General features: G+C 43.3%; 1 protein-coding gene across 1 annotated transcript in view; it reads right to left on the reverse strand.

Annotated features, from left to right (window-relative positions):
* Positions 1 to 22,787, reverse strand: part of ADAMTSL1 (ADAMTS like 1) — a 257,528-nt gene that overhangs the window by 208,006 nt on the left and 26,735 nt on the right. Inside the window, exon 2 of the mRNA XM_083592741.1 lies at positions 19,366 to 19,493. Within this exon, the coding sequence (XP_083448867.1) occupies positions 19,366 to 19,493 (128 nt within the window). The remainder of the gene's footprint in view (positions 1 to 19,365; positions 19,494 to 22,787) is intronic.

The raw sequence follows: 22,787 nt of genomic DNA on the forward strand, positions 1-22,787 counted from the left end.
GTAAATCTCTTCTGTTGAATGGCACACTGCAAAGTTCCCTTGAGTAATCTTTTTTTTTTCTTCCCCCTTTCTGATGTTGTTGTTGATCTCTTTTTGTTTGATCTTGTGGTATTTAGTGTTAAGACTCTCCTCCCTGCAAGAGAGGGGAGTGGTTGTGGACGGAGCCTGAGCCCCGCACCTAGCAGGGGGCGTAGCCCCCTGCCTCCGCCTCACCTGGCTGGCGCCCACGCCCCTCGACAGGCAACCAACCAGGTGCCTCAGAGGGGCATGTTCCAGCAGCCTTTTGCTGCGGCGCCAGCCTCGCCCGGCCTCATTCTACGTCGTCGTCTCGCCGCGAGTCACCCACCCTCCACTCCCTTTAAGTTAGGGCTTAGGTCATTGGCCTTGCTATGGACCTTAGGTTGGTCGCCCTGGTTGGCTAGGGGGCCTGGTAGGAGTTTTTCCATTTGGCATTAGGCTTTTTGGTTTTTTCGCCTACCTCGTAGCAATCGTCACAACTTTTGTGGTATTGGTGGGTAGGTTAGGCATTGGAATAATGTGTTGTGGTGTCGAAGGGCTAGGTGTGGCCATCGCCTATGCCTTCAATTTTGGGTATTCCGTTAAAGGAATCCGGCGGTCGTGTATTCTGTCCGATGCCTGCTTGGCGGGAGGCCATGGCACGATCCCGGTGACGTCAGGGGTGAGCCTATAGTTGGATTGGCATCAACAGGCTCCACCTACTGGTGAATACACCCACTTGTTTGAGATATCCAATGCCTAAGCCAATACCTTTTCACTGCTGTAATCAATAAAGTTGTGGCCTTTTCTTGCCCATTAACCTTATAACACGTGTCCTTGTGTATTCATTTCATACCACGGGGGTCGGGTCCTCGAACCACAACTGGCTTTTGCCGCAATAAAACTTGAACTTGAATACTGGAAACTTTTCTTCAGTTTCAACTTTCTGAACTGGGGAACTTTAGAATATACATCTATAGCAACTTTGGCTGGTTGGACAATATTAGGATCAAAATATATGAAAACTCATATATGACTCTTAAAACAATGAAGTCAGTTCGAGGGTGGCGCTGTGGGTTAAACCACAGAGCCTAGGACTTGCCGATCAGGTCGGTGGTTCAAATCCCCGTGACGGGGTGAGCTCCCGTTGCTCGGTCCCTGCTCCTGCCAACCTAGCAGTTCGAAAGCACGTCAAAGTGCAAGTAGATAAATAGGTACCACTCTGGCAGGAAGGTAAACGGCGTTTCCGTGCGCTGCTCTGGTTCGCCAGAAGCGGCTTAGTCATGCTGGCCACGTGACCCGGAAGCTGTACGCTGGCTCCCTCGGCCAGTAAAGCGAGATGAGCGCCGCAACCCCAGAGTCGGCCACGAGTGGACCTAATGGTCAGGGGTCCCTTTACCCTTTACCTTTAATAGTGTTAATGGAAAAACAACAACTCAACAACAGCAGTTCCTGAATTGGATTTCTCCAGATTATGGGAGGGAGGCTGAAAAGATTTTAATTTTTTAAAAAAGCAACAACACCACCTTATATATAGGACTATGCCACCTGGCACCTTAATAAGTGCAAAGAGACTGCAAAATGTTACCAGATCAGGATAAGAATTTTGTACATGCTGTAGGCTGACTGGAATAAAAGACGGAACAAGATGAAGACTGATGGCCATCTGGAGATCAGAAACAGAAAGAAAATTTCAACCTAAACATTCCAGTTTCTGACAAAGTCCAAGCGCTTTTCTTTTTTTCTCTCATTCTGAACTATAGCACGGCCAACATAATGCTTGAGTTAACGGAAGATCTGTTTCTTTTCTAAGCTGTTGCATGCATGGGAAAGCTGACTTTTCTTAATTTAAGAAGTTGAGCATTAAACTAACATAGTTCAATAAATCCAAACCTTTGAAATTAAAAATGTATTTCTGTTCCACGCCACGATGGAACACCCTGAGCAAGTCCATCCTGCTTAGAAGTATTGCAATAGGTTCTGATGCAGCACAATACAAGAACTATCGGTATTCTTAACCCCCATAAAATATATATTTTATAATACATAGGAAAAGGAAAGAGAGCCATGCATACTAACAATCTGAACAGTATACTGGCAACTCTCCATGTGTGCCTGTTCAATATGCGTGCATCTGTGCATCGCACTGAACCCAGAAGTGACCTGAAAACGTCACAAAAAGAGGCAGGATGGGGAGGGATGGGGCGGAACGGGGTGTTTGCAGGCTTTTTCAATGGTGTTTCAAATATATGTGATTTCACTGATGCATGCAGTGCCTCAGAACGTAAACAACCCCCCTCAAAATGGGGGATTGCCTGCAATTATTGCAACTTCTCTTAAGAAGCCCATTATTCGATCAAAAGAAGAATGGATATTGAAGATGATGGAATATGCGGAGATGGCATGGTTAACCGGGAAGATCAGGCACCAAGAGGACAATAAGTTTAGTAGAGAATGGTCTTCTTCTTCTTCTTCTTCTTCTTCTTCTTCTTCTTCTTCTTCTTCTTCTTCCTCCTCCTCCTCCTCCTCCTCCTCCTCCTCTTCGGTGATCCCTCATAGCCGAGTAAGATTGTCTTCCATAAACATGGTTTTAACAACGAGTCTGAAAATGACTGTGGAGGCCAATTCAGAATCCACACCTCCTTCTACATAGGTTTGCGGGCAGGAGTTGATCACTGTGTGTATTTGCCAAGAGTGTCTTCCTCTTAGCACGTTTCTCCCTTGCATCCTGAATTTGAGTGTCTTCAAAGCCCATGACACCTTTGGTAAAGGCTGTTCTCCAACTGGAGCGCTCGCAGGCAAGTGTTTCCCAATTGTTGATGTTTATACTACATTTTTTTAGATTTGCCTTGAGAGAGTCTTTAACCTCTTTTGTTGACCACTAGCATTACACTTTCCATTTTTAAGTTTGGAATAGAGTAGTTGCTTTGGAAGATGATAATCAGGCATCCGCACAACATGACCAGACCAACAAAGTTGATGTTGAAGAACCATTGCTTTGACACTGGTGATCTTTGCTTCTTCCAGTACACTGGTATTAGTTCACCTGTCTTCCCAAGTGATGTGTAAAAATTTTTGGAGACACCATTGATGTCTTCTTTCAAGGAGTTGGAGATGGTGTTTATAAGTGGTCCATGTTTCACAAACATTAAAGAACACTGTAAGAGTTTAAAAACATTAGCAGGAATACATAGCGCTTGTAATTTAAATGAACAAAAGGTAAGAATGGAGTATAACAAAGTTAGATAAAGTTATTAGAGGCAGTTAAAAGGGGAAGAATTCTGGAAGCCAGTGGAGGGGTGGGAGGAAGTCCTGGGGTTCAGGGAACCCCATAAAGGTATTGATATGAATATGGTTTTGTGAAAATAAGTGTCTGTGTGTATATGACTATGTGTGTGTGTTTAAAAAAATTATGCTTTCTTTTAGAAAATTTGAAAATAAGAAGCCCAATATTCGAAGTGTCATAGTATCTGAATTCTAGGATACTATTTTAATCCATGTTGTTGCTTTAATTGGGAGTTGCAGTAGCTTGATGATGATCCTCCCCCAAAGTGTGGTTGAAGCGAAAGTGCAAACTGAACAAAACCCCCGCCAACATTGTGTCCAAATGACTTTACTTCTCTTGAGCTAATACAGTTCTTCAGGCATTTTCACACAGTTCAACTTGGGCACAGATCAGCTTGGCACAGAGCAACCTTTGCTTTCAAAGTTAGGTCCTCATGGGCCCCATTTCTTGCAAATAGGTTTGGAGTGAAATGACTGGGTTAGGGTTTTCCATTCATTTGTCAAACAGAAGCAAGGGTTCTGTACAAAGTTTCTTAACACCCTATACTATCAATAATATGCTAGAAGCCTGCAGCCAAATAACAGGCTGGTTAGTTTAAACTGTGACATTCAGTGCCCCCAGCATTGCTTTTAGGTTTTTGTTGCTGCCCACGTAGGGTCGTTGAGTTATAATACTGCAATGAGAGCAGAAGCTTCAATTGGCAGAATACCCTATAGATTCTAGACCAGGGAATGGGAATCTTTTCTTTTTCCCTGTAGAGGTTTGTTCCGGTGAGGGGTCGTTCTGGCAGCATCAGCGGCTTGTCTGCCCCGGGTGCAGGCAACCCATGCTATGCCACTGGCATGTAGTCATTGGAGGATAGCTAAAAGGAAATGTGGTCTTCTGGCTAAAATGGTTCCTTGCCCATGACACAGATTCTCTTGAAGCTTTGTCTCAACATGGGACTCCTCCCTGACCCTTGCTATTAAGCCTGTGCCCTAAGGGAGGCTTAGGAAATGGGCCTTTGGCGACTTTCCCCATCTTTCCTTCTAGTGGTCAGGACTTGGGTGAAAAAGGAGGCGGGATATGATGGACAGTTTGAAATCACATGGGAAAATTGAAGTGTTTTATCAGCCATAGTGAAAATGAAACTAAAGAGGTTGTTTCAGCTCAGCTCCACGCTTCGCCCTTTAAGATCAGAAAAGCAGGCAAGGAGTAGATAGCATAGGCCTTCTTCTTCCCCTGGCAACCTAAAAAACACACACGTCGAAACATATCTGAGGAATATTTTTTTCTGTAGCGGTAACAAAATAAACAACCAGCTGGCAAAATGCCAGCAGCAGTCACTGCAGTCAGCAAACTGGCCAGGAAAATCAAAACACAAATCATACCTTTTGGACTGCCAAAGGCACACATATGGGATGCAGTATATGGGGTAATGACCCGAAATGAGAGCAAGACGAGAAGTAGTAAAGCAGGAGACCAAAAACTATTAGGAATTAATACTTTTAGCATAAATAACATTTCCCAAAATCTCAGGTTTTAGAGAGTCAGCGTTTCTGATGCAAATAATTTATCATAGCTGAAATGAACTAAATGCTAGCCTTTGTGTGGGAGGAGAGGTAGATTTGAGCTTCAAATAAATGTCCCTGGGATGAAACACACTCCAAATTACATCAATGTAATTCTAGAGCACTCATAAAAGTCAATAAAGCTGCACTGAATTTACTCCCAATGTTACTGAGAATGTCTCCCTGCCCGCTTAATGTCTGTCATTTCATAGAGTTAAGCAGTAAAGACCTGCAGCCCAAGATTTAGTTGGATGGTTCGAACCAAGATGAAAAACCAGACCTCAACATGCAGTGCTGCGCCACCAGAGGTTCTCCAACCCCTTTGGGTCTTTGTTCTTCCTGATATGAGCTTTGGACCCCAGACAAATTCATCAACAAGATGTCATAAAATTACTACTGTGCTTGCACTTCCATGCAACAATGAAAACTGCAAAAATTTAATAACCAGAAGTAACACAGGATGCAAGTGTAATGGAAAAGAGACCTGCAACAGCAGAGGGTGATTAAGAGTAGAAGCCCAAGCCAGGAGAACCAGCAGAACTCTCGCAAGTCAGAAAAATGACCACAAGCCAAGTCCTAGTTTTTAAGAAGGTGGAGGACAGCAGAGAAAGTCTCCAGAAATCTGGCTGTGACCATGTCTCCATTCCCCATAATAAATGAGTGGATATTGGGACCCATAAACTCTCCTATGATATACACAACATTCACAGGCTGCATATTAAACCATCTATGTGTATGGAACTTCGCAGAGTAAACAAGGAGCTTGCCATCTCAACATCTGAAGAGGAGATGGGGACAAACACTGGCAGAGTGTGCAATTATTTCAGTTACTTATACAGAGCTATAGGGTGCAGCAGTGCAGTAAATAAGAGGTGTGTAACAGTGACCCTGGGACGCGGGTGGCGCTGTGGGTTAAACCACAGAGCCTAGGACTTGCTGATCAGAAGGTCGGCGGTTCGAATCCCTGTGACGGGGTGAGGTCCCGTTGCTCTGTCCCTGCTCCTGCCAAACTAGCAGTTTGAAAGCACGTCAAAGTGAAAGTAGATAAATAGGCGGGAAGAGCTTCCTCTGGCGGGAAGGTAAATGGCGTTTCTGTGCGCTGCTCTGGTTCGCCAGAAGCAGCTTAGTCATGCTGGCCACATGACCCGGAAGCTGTACGCTGGCTCCCTCGGCCAATAAAGCGAGATGAGCGCCGCAATGCCAGAGTCGGTCACGACTGGACCTAATGGTCAGGGGTCCCTTTACCTTTACTAACAGTGACCCTTGTTTTTTACAAGCTGCCCTGGGTTGTTTGCCAAACCACTAGTTTGGTCTTAGGACTGGAGCATAATTTTGAAACAGGGTAGGGATTTTTCTACAGGGAGCAACATTCTCTTTCTAGAGTGAGATGTGTGCATGCATTGGTTCTGCTGCAGACCCTTGAAGCTGCTACCAATCAGAGCAGATAGTATTTCACAGGAAGGACAAATTATCTGACTTCCCATAAATCAGCTCCTTATATCCCAAGCATAGCTGGATGCATTTTGCAGGCGGCCACATAAATGAGCTTACAATGTACAGTATATCTGTTAAAAGTCAACCCTGCAATTTGAAAACACAGAGACATTCCACCCAGTCTTTACCATGCTAACCTCCCCTATCCCATAATATCCTGGAGGCAACGGTAGCTGTTTATACGGGGGAAACCATTTGGAAGATATTTAATGCATTATTCATAATTAACATGGTGTAGCGGTCGGAAATTAGGAAAACCACAACCAAGTTACCAGCCATCTCTGAAGGAACGATTAGCGAAACCTACAGACTAAACTGTCTCTGTAAATTGTCTGAAGTTTGTGACTTCGTGCGGTTTGGATTCAAAACAAGTATTGGAACTTGATGGTTCAACAAGCTTATCGTCCACAAATAAGTAACAAATTCTCTCTGGGTTTGCTGATGTCATCAGCATCGTATATATTTGGCTTGCGTTTCTGCCTCGCGAAACTACTGTGAAGGTAGGTCAGCAGGTCAGTTTTACAGATGGGAAATACTGCATGTCAGATGATGACTTGCTTACAGTTGGATACTGATGCGTACAAATATGAATCCAGGCAAAAGCCCAACATTCTATCCACTGTATTTCAATAGAACCTGGATGCCAAAGTTCTGGGAGTTCCACGATAGTCAGGAAAAGCCATAGGCTCAGTGAGAGGCATATGCTTTGCATGTAAAAGATCTAAGGTTCAATCCCTAGCAGGAATCCTGATAGGCTGCTGGCAGTCAGTGTTGACAGTACTGACCTAGATGGACCACAATGGTCTAACTTCAGCCTAAGGCAGCACCCTGTGTCCTTTGTCTCCAAAGACCACTAAAGCTATGACTTTCCTCTATTTCTGCAACAACAATTTTCTCCTTTTTTAAAGATTGTATTTATATTTTGGGGCGTTTAACAAAGTAGCTTATTGTTCACTCTTTTTACTGTGAACTTTTTACTGTTGTGAGTGTTTGTTGGATGGAAAGTAGGATATAAATTGAAACCACAGCAGAATGGGTGACAAAGAAAGACATCTGAAAAATAAAGTACAAAGCCATTAGAAAAGTTGTTGGCAAGTATTTTAACAGGAGTATTTGTATTGTACTTAAAGAGTACTTGTTACTCCTGATGCCTGCCAATATTTGCATATTGTTCCGGTTTACGTTTGCACCAGCTTGGAAATGGTTTCTCCAATGATTGGGGTTCATTTTTGATCCCTTTCCTAATGACACATAACTTTCCTTTTTTGCAGTTGCCACACACTAAGTGGATGCTTTCATTAAGATATAGTCGTACCTCGGAAGTCGAACAGCAATTCATTCATACCTTTGTAATCTTTTTTGGTATGAAAAACCTGGATAATTTGGTGCTATGAATGAACCTGGCCACTTCATTGTTCACCCCAACTGCATACCACTTAGGAACAAGTTTAATGCACCATTCTCAGCACAGATTCTTGCAGGACACAGCTCCTTATATCCAGCCACAGTAAGAATGGTCTATTTCCTCCTACTCTCCACTTCCTGTTCCTTAGATGGTTTATGACGCATAACAAGATGTGTCGTTTCCTATGACTGCTAAATTGGCTCTGGAATCTTCGATGATGAAGTTTATTCCAAACTCTTGGAAATTCCACGTACACAATGGCTACTGGATTACTGATATCCACCTGCTTATTAACACTCTGAAAGAACTCCAAAAAGTTAGTGGAACAAGGGTTACTTTTGTAAAATCATGTCCATATAACTCCAGAAAGACTTGTTCTTTCTATAAACTTCATAATTTTATCTTTAACAATTCTTTCCACCATTTTACCTTGAGTTTATCTAAACTAACTAGACTATAATTTCCTGGATCCCAAACCCCTGGATTCCTTTTTAAAAACAGCTGTTACATTGCTCAACCACAAAGGCTGATCTAGGGGACAAGTTACATATTTTTGTTACGATATCGTTAATTTCACATTCGAGTTTCAAGATGGAAAATGGTATACTAAGTACCTATATGATCATCAAGAGTGAGGAAAAACAGCAAACCAGGGGAATCTGCTGCTGCCCTCCGCAACCCATCATTCCAGAATTACACCAGATGTGGCTGCTATTATGTTTGCATGGCATAGCAAAGTAGGCTTAATCCACATAAAACTAGAGCTATGCATTGAATGCAGGTTTTTCTCCATGTATACAAATGTATTACAGATTTGAAATCCGATTTCCCCTATAGTTTAAATTAAATATAATTTTAGAAATACACATTAACTGCACAATTGCCTTATATGTATACAAGGGGACTTAAATTCATTCCATGAAAAGGTCAATAAATAGCAAAAACTCAGACAGGACTAAAATTTTGGCTATGTATATTGTGCAATGGCAACTGTTTTTAGGGAATATGAGTTTTGGCTATATAATCTCCACATGCTTTCTGAAATGGGAATGGAAAGGTGAGCATTCCAAAGAAAGCACCGAACAATGATTCCTACTCTTCCAATGACTTTTAGAAAGTGGCTTCTTCACATTGCTCTAACTTGGAGTATGACAGCAAGTTGTCCTATCAATGTGGAACAAATTGGTGCATATCAATTCCATGTCACAGAGGGGAGGGAAAAAAGGTGAACAAGCAAAATAAAATGTATATATTATAGAAAGTGTCCTGATTTGGGTTTTTCGGTGTGTAAAAACATCTGCTGCTCAAGGCAGAAGGATCCTGATCTGAAGCTGGAAACCGTAAAACACAAGAGCAATGGAATCATGGCCAACTCCATCATCCTCAGCCAAACTTCTCAAACAAAATATAGCTTGACAGGAAAGGATGATGACAAAAGGGAGTGTGCAAACAGTCACAGAGGGTGCCAAGTGAAACAGAAAACTTTGGCTCAAAGCTGTGGTGAAAACCACTCTGGGATTCCATAGGTCATCTTAGGAAAGGTTGCTGATCCATTATCTCCAGCCCAATTCTCCTACGGCTAATTTAGAACAGAACGAAATGAATGGGGTTCAAAGGGGATGAAAATTTACAGATTTTTCCGCCCTATAAAAGTGTACTTAACTTATGTACTAAACAATGGGTCAAAGGGTGGGGTGGGGGGGTTCCTCACAAGATAACAGATTGCAAGAAGAGTCCTGCTGTATCAGGCAAGAGGCCCATCAAGTCTAGCACTCTGGTCTCACAGTGACTTCCACAGGAAGGCCACAAGGAGAACGTGAACACTCTACACACCTGTGTTTCCCTGAAACTGGTATTCAGAGGCATACTGCCTCCCTCAGTGGAGGTAGAACAGAGCCACTGCAGCTAACAGCCATGGGCAAACTTCTACAGGTGAACATTCAGGCATGCTTCCTTACAGTTACAAATAACTTTCCATACTGTAATATAAAATAGTTTGTAGACCAGCAGGGCAGAAAGGACACCATCTGACTGCATGAGCAAGATTGCTGGATGAAGTACGCAAACTTCTTCCATTTGCACACTGTATATCCAGTGGATGTGCTTACTATGGTATGCAGCTGATACTAGAAGAAAGCAATTAAAATGCTGATATAAAGGTAAAGGGACCCCTGACCATTAGGTCCAGTCGTGACTGACTCTGGGGTTGCGGCGCTCATCTCGTTTTATTGGCCGAGGGAGCTGGCGTACAGCTTCTGGGTCATGTGGCCAGCATGACTAAGCCGCTTCTGGCGAACCAGAGCTGCGCACGGAAACGCCGATTACCTTCCCGCCGGAGCGGTACCTATTTATCTACTTGCACTTTGACGTGCTTTCGAACTGCTAGGTTGGCAGGAGCAGGACTGAGCAACGGAAGCTCACCCTGTTGTGGGGATTCGAAACGCCGGCCTTCTGATCGGCAAGTCCTAGGCTCTGTGATTTAACCCACAGCGCCACCCGCATCCCTTAAAATGCTGATATAAGCATTTTTAAAAACGAAACGAAACATGAAACGTAAGGCCATGGAACCAGGACTGGTTCCTGAGGGTATCTACAGTATGTTTGGATACTCACTGGGACCAGCAGATCCCTCCCAGCATCCCTGACTACTGGCCAGGCCACACACCTGAAATCAACAACATTCGGAAGGCCATAGGTTCCCTGTCCCTGTTCTATGTTAAAGAGGACTCTGGAGGGTTCCTTGCCCAAGCTGCTCCCAAATTTTGGAGCTGGTACTGCCTGAGCCATATGTGGCTCTACAGTGGTTTTGGAGAACGGTTATTCTCTTAACCTGTGATAGAGTTACAATATGGGGGAAGCTCAGTGATGTAAGACCTCTGAGACAGTGTGTGTGTGTGTCCTGTGGGATATGTAGACAGAGCTGTCAAGTCCATCATTTCCTGTTTCCTAGAATGGGCACACAGGGGAATGGGTGTCCAACAGGGAGGACCTGTGGGAGCTCCTTCCCCTTGGGTGCTACGAATGTACCCTATAAATGCAACTTAAGCCTGCCTTCAGACTGCGACTGAATGTGAACTGTGAGTAAACTCTACTCTTATTTTAAGAAGACTATGTTGTATGATTATTCTTTTAAAGAAGGAATATAAAGGGGGGGGGGGGAATACCAGGAAGATCTAGGCTGCACCAGGGGCATTCTGGATTGCTTCATCTAAAGGGTGAAACCAGCTTCTCAATAGCTTCCACTAGTGCTGCAAAGGGGGTGTACTCTGCTATACACATAAACGTGTGTAAGGAAGGATAAAATCAAATCAATATATACTCTGCTACATTCATACAGATACCCACATGTCTTATATTGAGATGGGGGATAAAACCAAACAATAATGCCCCTATTACAACAACGCATATAAGGGTTAGAGAGATAAACAACTATAATAGCCACATGATTTTTAAAAATACTGGAAAGATCAAATTGGGAGAAAATACAGACACCGACAGTAAAAAAAACCCAAAAACAAATCCACACTGTAGTCCATCAAGCTCACTTCTTGCCATGGCCTGACTCAATCATGGCATTACTCACACCTTCCTGGCATTCACCTACAACAATGAATCTACTCATGGACATCAGGGTTCTAGTTTGCTTTGAAATAAAATGCCAACATTCAAGGGGTTTAATCTTGATTAGGCATCCCCATCTCTGGCCCTCCAGATGTTTTGGGACTACAATTCCCATCATCCCTGACCACTGGTCCTGTTAGCTAGGGATGATGGGAGTTGTAGTCCCAAAACATCTGGAGGGCCAAGTTTGGGGGTGCCTGATCTAGATTAATCACTGTGCAATAAAAATGGTGTGCCTTCAAGTTAGTAATATGGATCCCCACTACTTAGAAGGAGGACCCCCCAAAAAAAACCCAATTAAGAAAAGGACAAGGAGGAATCTGTCTTTGTGAAATATTTGGTCACATAACTGATAAAGCAGGGCATGGCCTGACAACATTTCCAAAAAAATGTACTCAGAAAAGAGGAAGGAAAGAATGAAATTGCTGCAGACATGGTAGAAGGGAAGTCCTTCCTTTCACCTTAAAAACAAAACAAAACACACACACATCTTATTTCTTTAAAAGTAAAAAGACTTCCCTTTTAAAAAGGCAATGGTCAGGTAAATGGTAGGCTGCCCACCTGCCTTCTACACCTATATGAAACCCTAGCTGAGGCTGCCATGGGGCTTTCAGGAAGCACAGGCACTTAGGAAGGTTGTGGAGCGCAGACCACAAAAGAGATAATTTGGAGAATATGATACGATAATCTTTATTGTCATTGTCCCATACAGAACAATGAAATTGAAAAAATCTACATCAGACATTCAAAAACCAACAAGTCTGCTATCCCAGCCTGGTTAACCCCCTAAAAACTCTGATACCCCATAATTAAATACAATATACTCCCACAGAGACTACCTTACACTGTGTTTAAAACCAAAATCGCATTTGGATAGAAACTGTTTCTCAGGCGGCTAGTCCTAGTCTTTATAGCCCTGTACCTTCTTCCAGAAGGCAGAAGCTGAAAGAGATTATTTCCGGGGTGCGTACTATCCTGCACTATCTCTGCAGCTTTCTTATGACACCTGGAAGCATAGATTTGATCCAAGGTAGGAAGAGTGCACCCAATTATTCTCTCCACAGTCTTTACAACCCTGGACAGCATTGTTTTTCCCCTGACTGTGCAGCTCCCAAACCACACACACAGACCATAAGTTAATACACTCTCAACAGTACAATGGTAAAATGCCATCAACAGGTCCTCTGAGAGATTATTCTTCCGGAGGATTCTCAGAAAATATAACCTCTGCTGTGCATCAGGCCTTTGCTGTTTTCTCCCCAGGTTAGGTCATCTCTCAATTCCCAGAAATCGAAACACCAAGACCTGTTCCACACACAGAACAGGGCACTCAACAAAACCTCTAGGCCACATGTAAGGTAACTGCAACAAGGACCACACACCCCAACCACAAGGATTTCTCCAAAACTTTCTCTCCCCTTTGATAATTTTTCATATATAATTTCTTTTCTCATTAATTGAGGATGGATGATGTGGATAAATTTTAGGCACAGGCAAGATCTCCACCCTGATGAACAATTCATACAGGATTTCCTAGAGGAAAGGGTGATGATAACAGATGTTGGCCCATAAACTTGGCTTCAGTGATTCAATATCCGTGAGACCACACATGGTCAGCTACGTCTTGTGTTTTTTAATGTTTGTGCACACACAAAGTATCCCATGCTGGAAAGAATGACAACAATAATGGATAGGATTCTCTGGGTAAATATTTAGCTTCTTGGTTAACCTATTATCACCTAAGACTGTTTCCAGAGTCCTGGGAGTTCCTCCCTTCCTGTACCCTCCCTTTCCATATTACGCATTTTCAAAGATTATTATAGAAGATTATCGTGAGAAAAACGCACCATTTCTCCCCAGAAGATGTCCAGAAGTAATGCAGTGAGGATGATGGTGGCATTTATTAACAATTGGCAGAGGAGGTACACAATCCAATGGCAACAGTTTCAGGGCGGAAGGACTCTTGATCCAAAGAGTAATGTGGAGAATTTCAGCCTCAATCTTGAGGGAAGGGGCTTCACTTGCTAACTTTGGACCAGATTGAAATCTATGTACCAGACTGAACTGACCAGTCCTGCCAGCAGACGCCCTGAGGGTGGGCAGGGGGTATGAGTTTTGCTTCACAGTTGGAGGCTGCAATGCTTTTAAATACTAGTTGCTAAACCCATAGTTGAGAGTCCCATGGACTGCAAGAAGATCAAACCTATCCATTCCGAAGGAAATCAGCCCTGAGTGTTCACTGGAAGGACAGATCCTGAAGCTGAGGCTCCAAGACTTTGGCCACCTCATGAGAAGAGAAGACTCCCTGGAAAAGACCCTGATGCTGGGAAAGATGGAGGGCACAAGGAGAAGGGGATGGCAGAGGACGAGATGGTTGGACAGTGTTCTCGAAGCTACAAACATGAGTTTGCCCAAGCTGCGGGAAGCAGTGGAAGACAGTGGAAGACAGGAATGCCTGGCGTGCTCTGGTCCATGGGGTCACAAAGAGTTGGACATGACTAAACGACTAAACAACAACAAAACCCATAGGAGAGGAGAGCGCTCTTGGGTTCATGATTTCTCACAGGCATCTGGTTGGCTACTGTGAGAACAGGATGCTGGACCAGATGAGCCATTGGCCTGATCCAGCAAACTCTACTTATATTCTTATGTTCTTACCACCTGGTTGCCTCACCAAAACCCTCAGCTTAACCCTTTCCTTCTAACTTTCCTTCTTCAGAACCTACCACAAGTCCTGCTGTCCCTATTGAACTCAACATTAAGCACAGCTGCCTTGGAACTACTAATGTGTTCCATGCTACTTGATGAACGAAGTTTGCAGTGCACTGTATGGAGATCATATTAAGTAGGATCTTTGCATTTGCACAGTGAAAATGCATGACAGCTAAACATACCTGACCCAAACAGCTAAAGGAATGGGACTAATCAGGAGATCTGGCAGGCGACTCTTGGAAAATAAATTAATTGCATTTATTCAGCTGCTTAGCTGAACAAAGATATTTAGAAGCAGGACATGTATTCTTTGCATGGCTTCAAAGCTGACACAATGGGACTGCATTCTCCTTTTACTTCGTGTTCTGGAAGCCATCACACAGAGAACGAAAAGGCGTAATACACCATGAACATTCCTCAGTGGAGGAGAAATATTTCGTTTTGGTTTGTGGGTTGGTCTGTTCTATAGTGCTCAACTAGCGCGCCAGTTCTTAATTTATCAAACTAACAATCAAAAATCTAGCGTCATTCTTCATTTTATCTGTTATAGAATTATGTACGGCATACACAACTCTGCAACATGACAGACATCACAAAACTGTGAACCACCGACACAAATCACAGATAGTTCATTTTCGTCTTCTTAGATTTAAAACTGTCATGCTTTGGGGTTTGTTTCTAAATCCCCAAAGTTTGGGTGGGTTTCTTTCCTTTTTGCTTTGAAACTGCTTGTCCAGCATCACAGGGAAAAATAATCATCATAATCATTTAGCACTCTTTTATATTCATAATTGTATGCAGACCAGAAAAAGGAAAAATGAGTTGCACATTTAGTGCTAATTCAAGGTCAAATTTTACTATTTAGAATATATTGTTACTGGCGAACAGAATCAGCACATAATAACCCTTTCTCAATCTGCGAATAGGCAAAAGTTCACATTTGGTTTCATAAATCAAACTGAACTCTCTTGATATGGAAGCAAAAAACAACACACTTTTAAAGACAATTCCGACTATGGAGCATGTCCCTTTTGCATATGTGCCATAGTTTTTACACACACCACCCAAAATACTTGTTTTCATAGAATACTGGTGTCCAAACTTTTTTCAAAGAGGGCCAGATTTGATGAAGTAAAGAGCCATGAGGGCAGACCAAACGGCCAACCAAATTTGTTGACCTTTTTTTCAAGGCTGAAGTTGTTGAGGTTTTTTAGGATTTTACCTCAGGAAATAAACTGCCACAGGGGTCAGATTAAACCGAGCAGTGGGTTGGATTAGGCCCCCAAAATGAACTTTGGACATGCCTGTCATAGAAGATACCTTACTAAGCATAACTAGGCAAATAGGCAAATTATAGTTTGTTCACCTTCATCTTTGACTACCTTCTCTGAGAATCCCCAGATACTATCATGAACTGCAGCCTGCACTGATGAAGCAATGAGGCAAACTGTTATGTATTGACAAACCATGGTTTGGTGGTTCAGATTTAATGCCAACTATGGTTTGCCACTCAGTTTCAAACCATAGTTTCAGATCCTGGTTTGGCATGCACTTGCAATAAACATGGCTTGTCAGATGGGAGTCTGTTTAGGTTATCATTCATGACAAATCTTTTTTTTATTTTTCCAGGCCCTAGAAAAATTGTTGAAGAACAGTACAGAAATCTGAAAAGTTACCTACCTACCAAACAAATAACTTAGCTTCAGTTTAGCATTGTTTTGCATTACTGCTGAAAATATTCATACTGTCCCATGTTCAATATATGTTGAAAATTACAGTGAAAGCAAGCATTGCCTTCAAGGAAGAAGCAGAGCAGAGAGTGACAGTAGCTTTGGTGCATCTAATGAACTGGCCATATGAATGCTTCTGCTGAAGCCATTAAGTAAGAGTAGAGGTAACCCTCATCCTAATCCTTGATTTAAGTGTCTTATTATTTCCACCATTCTCGCTAACATATATACCCACTCACTGTGGGTATATCAACCCTTCCCTGCAAATCCTATTTTCTGCAGCCCCTTCCAGGGTCAGAATGGTAGCAGAACCACAATACTGCAAAGCAACTCGCATCATTGGCCATGATGGCTGGAGCTAAAGGGAGCTGGAGCTGCCCATTCTTGGGATAATGAATCTTAAGCTAACTTGCTGCTTACTGGGAGGGAGAGGGGTGAAGCAGCAGCAAGGTCAGTGCTGTGCAAGTACACTGGTAGAACTAATCCTTTGTGCCCACACAATCCAAGCCTTTTCACCGCCATGTCTTTCCACATCCCACTGAGCGGCAGTGATGCTGCTACTAGGACACTATTGTTATGGCTCCATCTCATTGGGGGAGCTGCTCCTGGTCTTAAAAATGAACCATAATCACTGCGGTAGAGTTGCTTCACTACCTTCACATACCTGCTGATATCCCCCTTGTATACAATACCCAGAGAAAATTTTGTATCATCTATTAACTGGTCCTCCGGCTGATCCCCCAGAAAGTGACAGTCAAACTCTTAGCTGATAAACATCTGCAAATTACACATCTGGTAGTCAAATTTGCTCTGGCAGCTAAGAAGCTCCATTCCAACTATAGTAATGCTTTCTAATTTTAATTTTTTTATGCTGTCAATTTTGCATGCTGTAAACTTTTATAGGTTATGTTGTGTGATTTCAGAGGAAAGCCTTGCCCTTGTTCTCTGCTCTTCATTGTAAAGGGGATTGTAGAGGGGATGCTGGTGGCACTGTGGTCTAAACCACTGAGCTTCTTGGGCTTGCCGATCGGAAGGTCGACGGTTCAAATCCCCGCAACAGGGTGAGTTCCTGTTGGTCTGTCCCAGCTTCTGCCAACCTAGCAATTCAAAAGCATACCAGTACAAGTAGATAAATAGGTACCACTGCGGTGGGAAGTTAAATGACATTTCTATGTGCTCTGGTTTCTGTCACAGTGTCCTGTTGCACCAGAAGCAGTTTAGTCCTGCTGGCCACATGACCCAGAAAAGCTGTCTGTGGACAAACGCTGGCTCCCTCGGCATGAAAAGTGAGATGAGCGCCGGAACCCCATAGTTGCCTTTGACTGGACTTAACCGCCCAGGGGTCCTTTACCTATTCTTTTACCTTGTAAAGGCCTTTGGCTATACACAATAAATCGACTGACCTTCACAGTGATTGTTCAGCTGCTTAGTTGTCTTGAGAGGAGGTGTAGAGATTTACTGTGCTCTGGTAATGATGAATGAGTTCCCTGTGGAAAAGCTGGGCTAATTCTAGACCAAGGCAACGGCAAGCCATTGTCCATTTCTACAGGGAGCTAAAACAAACACATTGTTGCCCCACTGATTTCATGGTTCCATCATGAATCTTTCCTCTCCTCATAAACATCCCACTCCTGCCTCAACGTAACAGCAACAGGAGATCCAGCTTCCATCTTTGTGCTGCCTGGACTCAATTATAAAATGAACAGTGCTTCCTTACATCGTCATAATATCAAACCTAAGAAAGCACTTTTGGACAGTATTTCCTTCCCAACAGGTTTCTATTAAATTCTCATCAGCATGGTACAGAAAACATGTGCCAGGTTTTTTTGCTCTGTTTAAATTACACCTGGGTGCCGTCAACGTGTAAGATAATAAAAGCATCATTGAAATTGATATATGATTATTCCCGCCAAATTCATACTTGTTCACATGTTCAGAATCATGCTCTGTGGTAGCGTCCCTCTTCTCAGTTCATAGAAACCCAAATTCTGTACACATCAGGTCAATGTATGCACATTAATCTCAGGACCATGGGTTCAAGTCTCATGTTGGGCAAAGGTTTCCTGCGTTGAAGGGGGTTGGACTAAATGATCTTCATGGTCCTTTCCAACTCTGCAATTATAGGATGCTATGATCTTCCTGTTTAGGAAGTACTTTTTGAAATCTAGTAGAGTAATAAACCTGTTTTTAATTTAACGCTGCTTGCTTGGGCTGTTGGTTTAAGATTTTCATGCATGCAGGTACTTTAGGTGTGGGCTTTGAAAGTTATTCTAAAATGGATTTTATTATATTAGTGATATTTGTCATAAGGAGTTTCAAGTGTCCGGTGGGGCTAGTTTAAGACTATAAATTTCAAAACAGCGTGGGTCTTCTTGGGCACAAAGACACCCATTTATAGTTTGGCCTGCTGCTGATAACACGCAGGTCTTTCTGAGGGCCAAACTAGACATGATGGTGCTAATCCTAATACTTACATTTCCGTTTGTGAGTGTATGTGAATTGGTTTGTTTTTTAAATCAGAAAAGAGCCACTATACAGATAGAACTACCATACACTCCCCGACTGTCATCCTGTCACTCTTACAAAACTACTTTTAGTAAAAATGGGGACCAGGGATGCCAACTATAGGGGGCAAAAGGGGCTTCAGCCTCCTCAATATTTAGGGGGCAGGGGGCTGAGCTCACCCCTCAAAACTGAGGGGGCCATCCTCCCTTGCCGCCAGAGGGCAAGTGCTCGGGAACCGGGCGAGTTCAGGACACGAGCGCCCACCACGTGCCCCAGCCCTCACCACTGCCAGGTGAGCGGTCGGGAGTGGGATGGGGTAAGGATGAATCACATGACACCAGGCCTCCTCAATGTGTGTTGGGGGGCCAAGTCGGCATCCCTGATGGGGACCTTCCATTGGTGCCAGAGTCTTTTGCTCTCCCATCTCTAGGGTTAACAGAAATGGCAGAGGAGGGGGAGAATTTCCATTGGGACAGTGGCATGAAAGAAAGGGTCAACGCCCTGTATCAGAATTGATGGGGGTGGGGCAGAGGAAAGAACTTCCTAGTGATTCATTTAGCATCTTGTCTAGTTTGGTCCCGAATCTCCTTTATAACCTAAAGGAAATATTCTGTAAAAGCAAAAGCTCAGTATGTTATTATACATGTGTGTGTGTGCATGTGTCTATATATAGACACAAATATGGATGTCTTTTTGGGGGGTTTTATAGATCCCATATGACTAAATGATTTAGGGTGCGAAAGCTGGAGGTTTATCTCAGGTTCAATGCATGGGAGTGAAGAGGATTACCACTCTGAATGAGAGAGTCTATGCGTGGTTTCATTTTTCATTAGCTGGCAACGGACCGTTTGGCATTAGACTCAGGTAAGAACTATGTAGGGATTGTTCGCTGTGCTGCACGTTTTTTTGTTACTGCACGCATATTTTAAGGACTGTGCATTGGGCCATCAAAGAAGAAGACGCGGCCTTTCGTCTTCCAAGTTCGAAAAGCAAGCACGATTCTGAGACACCCGCTGCTCTGTATGCTGTAGACTCAAGAGACTCAAGAGACATTTAACTACTTACTTGCTGCTCAGGCAGCGCCTGAGGGAGTAGGAAGCGCCTCCCCCACAAGTACGGGAACATTCGCTCCACGAGCCCCAGGCATCCCACAGCGTATCTCGGTCTTCCTCCGATCGAGCAGTTCGAGAACTCTACAAGAGAACGAAGTCAAGAAAAGGAGACATTGGTGACAGTCAAAAGGTTTAAGATGCAGCCATTTTACTTCCTCAGGACTGTTTGCACAAGGCATCCTCACATCCAGATTCTATACCAATGAATCAGGTTCCTTGAACGAAACGGCATTTTTGCAAAAGAATAATTCGCACTAATGTGTAAATTCATCTGCTCCATCTGGTGCACTGACTGAGACCCTTCCTGTCTCACCAGAGTGGTACATGCTCTGGTTATCTCCTGCTTGGACTACTGCAATGCGCTCTACGTGGGGCTACATTTCAAGGTGACTTGGAATTGACAACTAAGAATGCAGCTGCCAGACTGGTGACTGGGAGCAGCCACCGGGACCATGTAACACCGGTTCTGAAAGACTTACATGAGCTCCCAGGACGTTTTCAAGCACAATTTAAAGTGTTGGTGCTGACCTTTAAAGCCCTGAATGGCCTCTGTCCTGTATACCTGAAGAAGCATCTCCACCCCCATCGTTTATCCCGGACACTGAGGTCCAGCACTGAGGGCCTTCTGGCGGTTTCCCCACTGCGAGAAGTGAAGCTACAGGAAACTAGGCAGAAGGCCTTCTTGGGAGTGGTGCCCACCCTGTGGAACACCCTCTCTTCAGATTTCAAGGAGATAAAGAACTACACAATTTTTAGGAGACATCTGAAGGCACCCCTGTATTGGAAAGTTTTGAATGTTTGACATTAACCCAGCCAGATGGGTGGGATAATAATAATCACCACCATCACTGGAAACACTTCATTCCAATTGCTTTAATTGGGGGGAAAGTCTGGGGGAAGTTTTGGTTGCTAAAAGGTGAAAGAAATTGATTCTGCACATGCTCCAAGGCCCTCTGTCTTTTATTGATCCATTTCAGAGATGATCTGCAGCATTCAAAATAAGTCTATTATTTTGGGTCCAAGTTAGGCTATTCCTTGTGTTAATTGTTGCATTTAGATGAAGGCTATGGGATGGTCAGAGACAAATAAGGACAAACATGAAAACTGCTTCTCAAGAAATTGAGTAACATAAAACACACAACCACTGGCTTCTGATATAGTAACTTGAGGTCTAAACTACTGATTGTTTCTGTTGGGATGCTGCAGCAGTTTAAAGCATAAAATAGCTTTCTTATCTTGAAAGGCTGCATGAAACCTTTGTCATGATATCAGAAGCCTAGCGAAAGTCTTCTGTGCTGAATGCAGTTATTCACAGGCAGTTTGGGTAGGGGGGTTGGGAAGGGGTTCACTGAAGGCTGGAACTGTGAACAGTTCGGTATATATCTTTTCAGGAAAGCCTTTGAACTTATCATAGACCTAAATCCAAACCCTCAACATCTACCAACAGCTGGGAACTGTGCCTGGGGCCCTCTCTCTTTAAAGTTCTTTATCAAGTAGGACCTACCAATGTGGCTGCTGAGAGCCTTTGACGTTACAGTTGACAGTTGTTTATACTGGGAATGAAACAACCAAGAATCTATTTATTAGTAATGCCGAGGGAATGTGGTATTATGCGCTGTTGTGTTCTCCCGCAACCCCACTTCTCATTTAATGTAATAATGAGCAGTAGGAATGTTATACCAACTACATTACCCAGCGGTGCTGCTACTGAAGTGACTGGGTAACAGGGAGATCAAACTCACATAGCATAATTTTTATTACTGTTGTGCCAGAATCCTTCATCCAATTTCTTAAAAGAGGCTTCCAGGATTTAATGTGTTTTATTTAACTGATTGCTCTAAGCCCTACACCGCTTAACCTCAGATATTTGACAAAGACCTGTTTATATTTCAGAAGGCATTTTAAAGTAAGTTCTACCATGCCTATTTATTGAACTCATGTTTTTACTTGTGTTTTTTGTTTGCTTTAATCACCGTATTATTTTGGTTGATTGTTTTATTGCTGGTAGTATGCCCATCTGTGGTGAGGTGAAAAGTGGTCTATAGGATCACACTAATACAGATTATTAGAAAACTCAGCCTAACTAAATATGGTCTGAAGCTCAAAATAAAAAAAAACTAAGATCATGGCCACTGGTCCCATCACCTCCTGGCAAACAGAAGGGGAAGAGATGGAGGCAGTGCGAGATTTTACTTTCTTGGGCTCCATGATCACCGTAGATGGTGACAGCAGCCACGAAATTAAAAGATGCCTGCTTCTTGGGAGAAAAGCAATGGCAAACCTAGACAGCATCTTAAAAAGCAAAGAAATCACCTTGCCGACAAAGGTCTGTATAGTTAAAGCTATGGTTTTCCCAGTAGTGATGTATGGAAGTGAGAGCTGGACCATAAAGAAGGCTGATCGCCAAAGAATTGATGCTTTTGAATTCTGGTGCTGGAGGAGACTCCTGAGAGTCCCATGGACTGCAAGAAGATCAAACGTATCCATTCTGAAGGAAATCAGTCCTGAGTGCTCACTGGAAGGACAGATCCTGAAGCTGAGGCTCCAATACTTTGGCCACCTCATGAGAAGAGAAGACTCCCTGGAAAGGACCCTGATGTTGGCAAAGATGGAGGGTACAAGGAGAAGGGGATGACAGAGGACGAGATGGTTGGACAGTGTTCTCGAAGCTACAATCATGAGTTTGACCAAGCTGCGGGAGGCAGTGGAAAACAGGGGTGCCTGGCGTGCTCTGGTCCATGGGGTCACAAAGAGTCGGACACGACTAAACAACTAAACAACAACAACAATCAAGTTCTTCAAACTATTGAGTGAAGAGAGGATTTAGAGCAGGCATAGGCAAACTCGGCCGTCCAGATGTTTTGGGACTACAACTCCCATCATACCTGATCACTGGTCCTGTTAGCTAGGGATGATGGGAGTTGTAGTCCCAAAACATCTGGAGGGCCGAGTTTGCCTATGCCTGATTTAGAGGTACACAGCTTAGAGCAGGGCTAGCCGATGTTGTTGAACGACATCTCCCATAATACCTGACTATCGGCCATGTAAACTGGGGCCGATGAGAACCGTACTCCACAAAACATGTAGGGAACACCATGTTGGCTATCCTTAGATTAGAGCAAGTTGAGTCAACAAGACTGGGGCATAAAATCCTAGTTTAGAAAGTAGCAACAGGCATAATCAAGCCAAAGCTAAATTTTAAACCCTTAAAGCTCTAGCCCCATGTGCAATACTTAGAGTCCCCCTAATGCATTCAACAGAACTTTATTATGAGTAAACATATGTTTAATTGGACTGTCAGCATCTCCCACTCAAGCCAATGGAATTCAAATGTGTTTCGCTTTGTGTTAAGTGGAAATGGTATATTAAGGTGTT

Source organism: Podarcis filfolensis (genome assembly GCF_964270895.1).
Source record: "Podarcis filfolensis genome assembly, chromosome: 17".
Lineage (NCBI taxonomy): Eukaryota > Metazoa > Chordata > Lepidosauria > Squamata > Lacertidae > Podarcis > Podarcis filfolensis.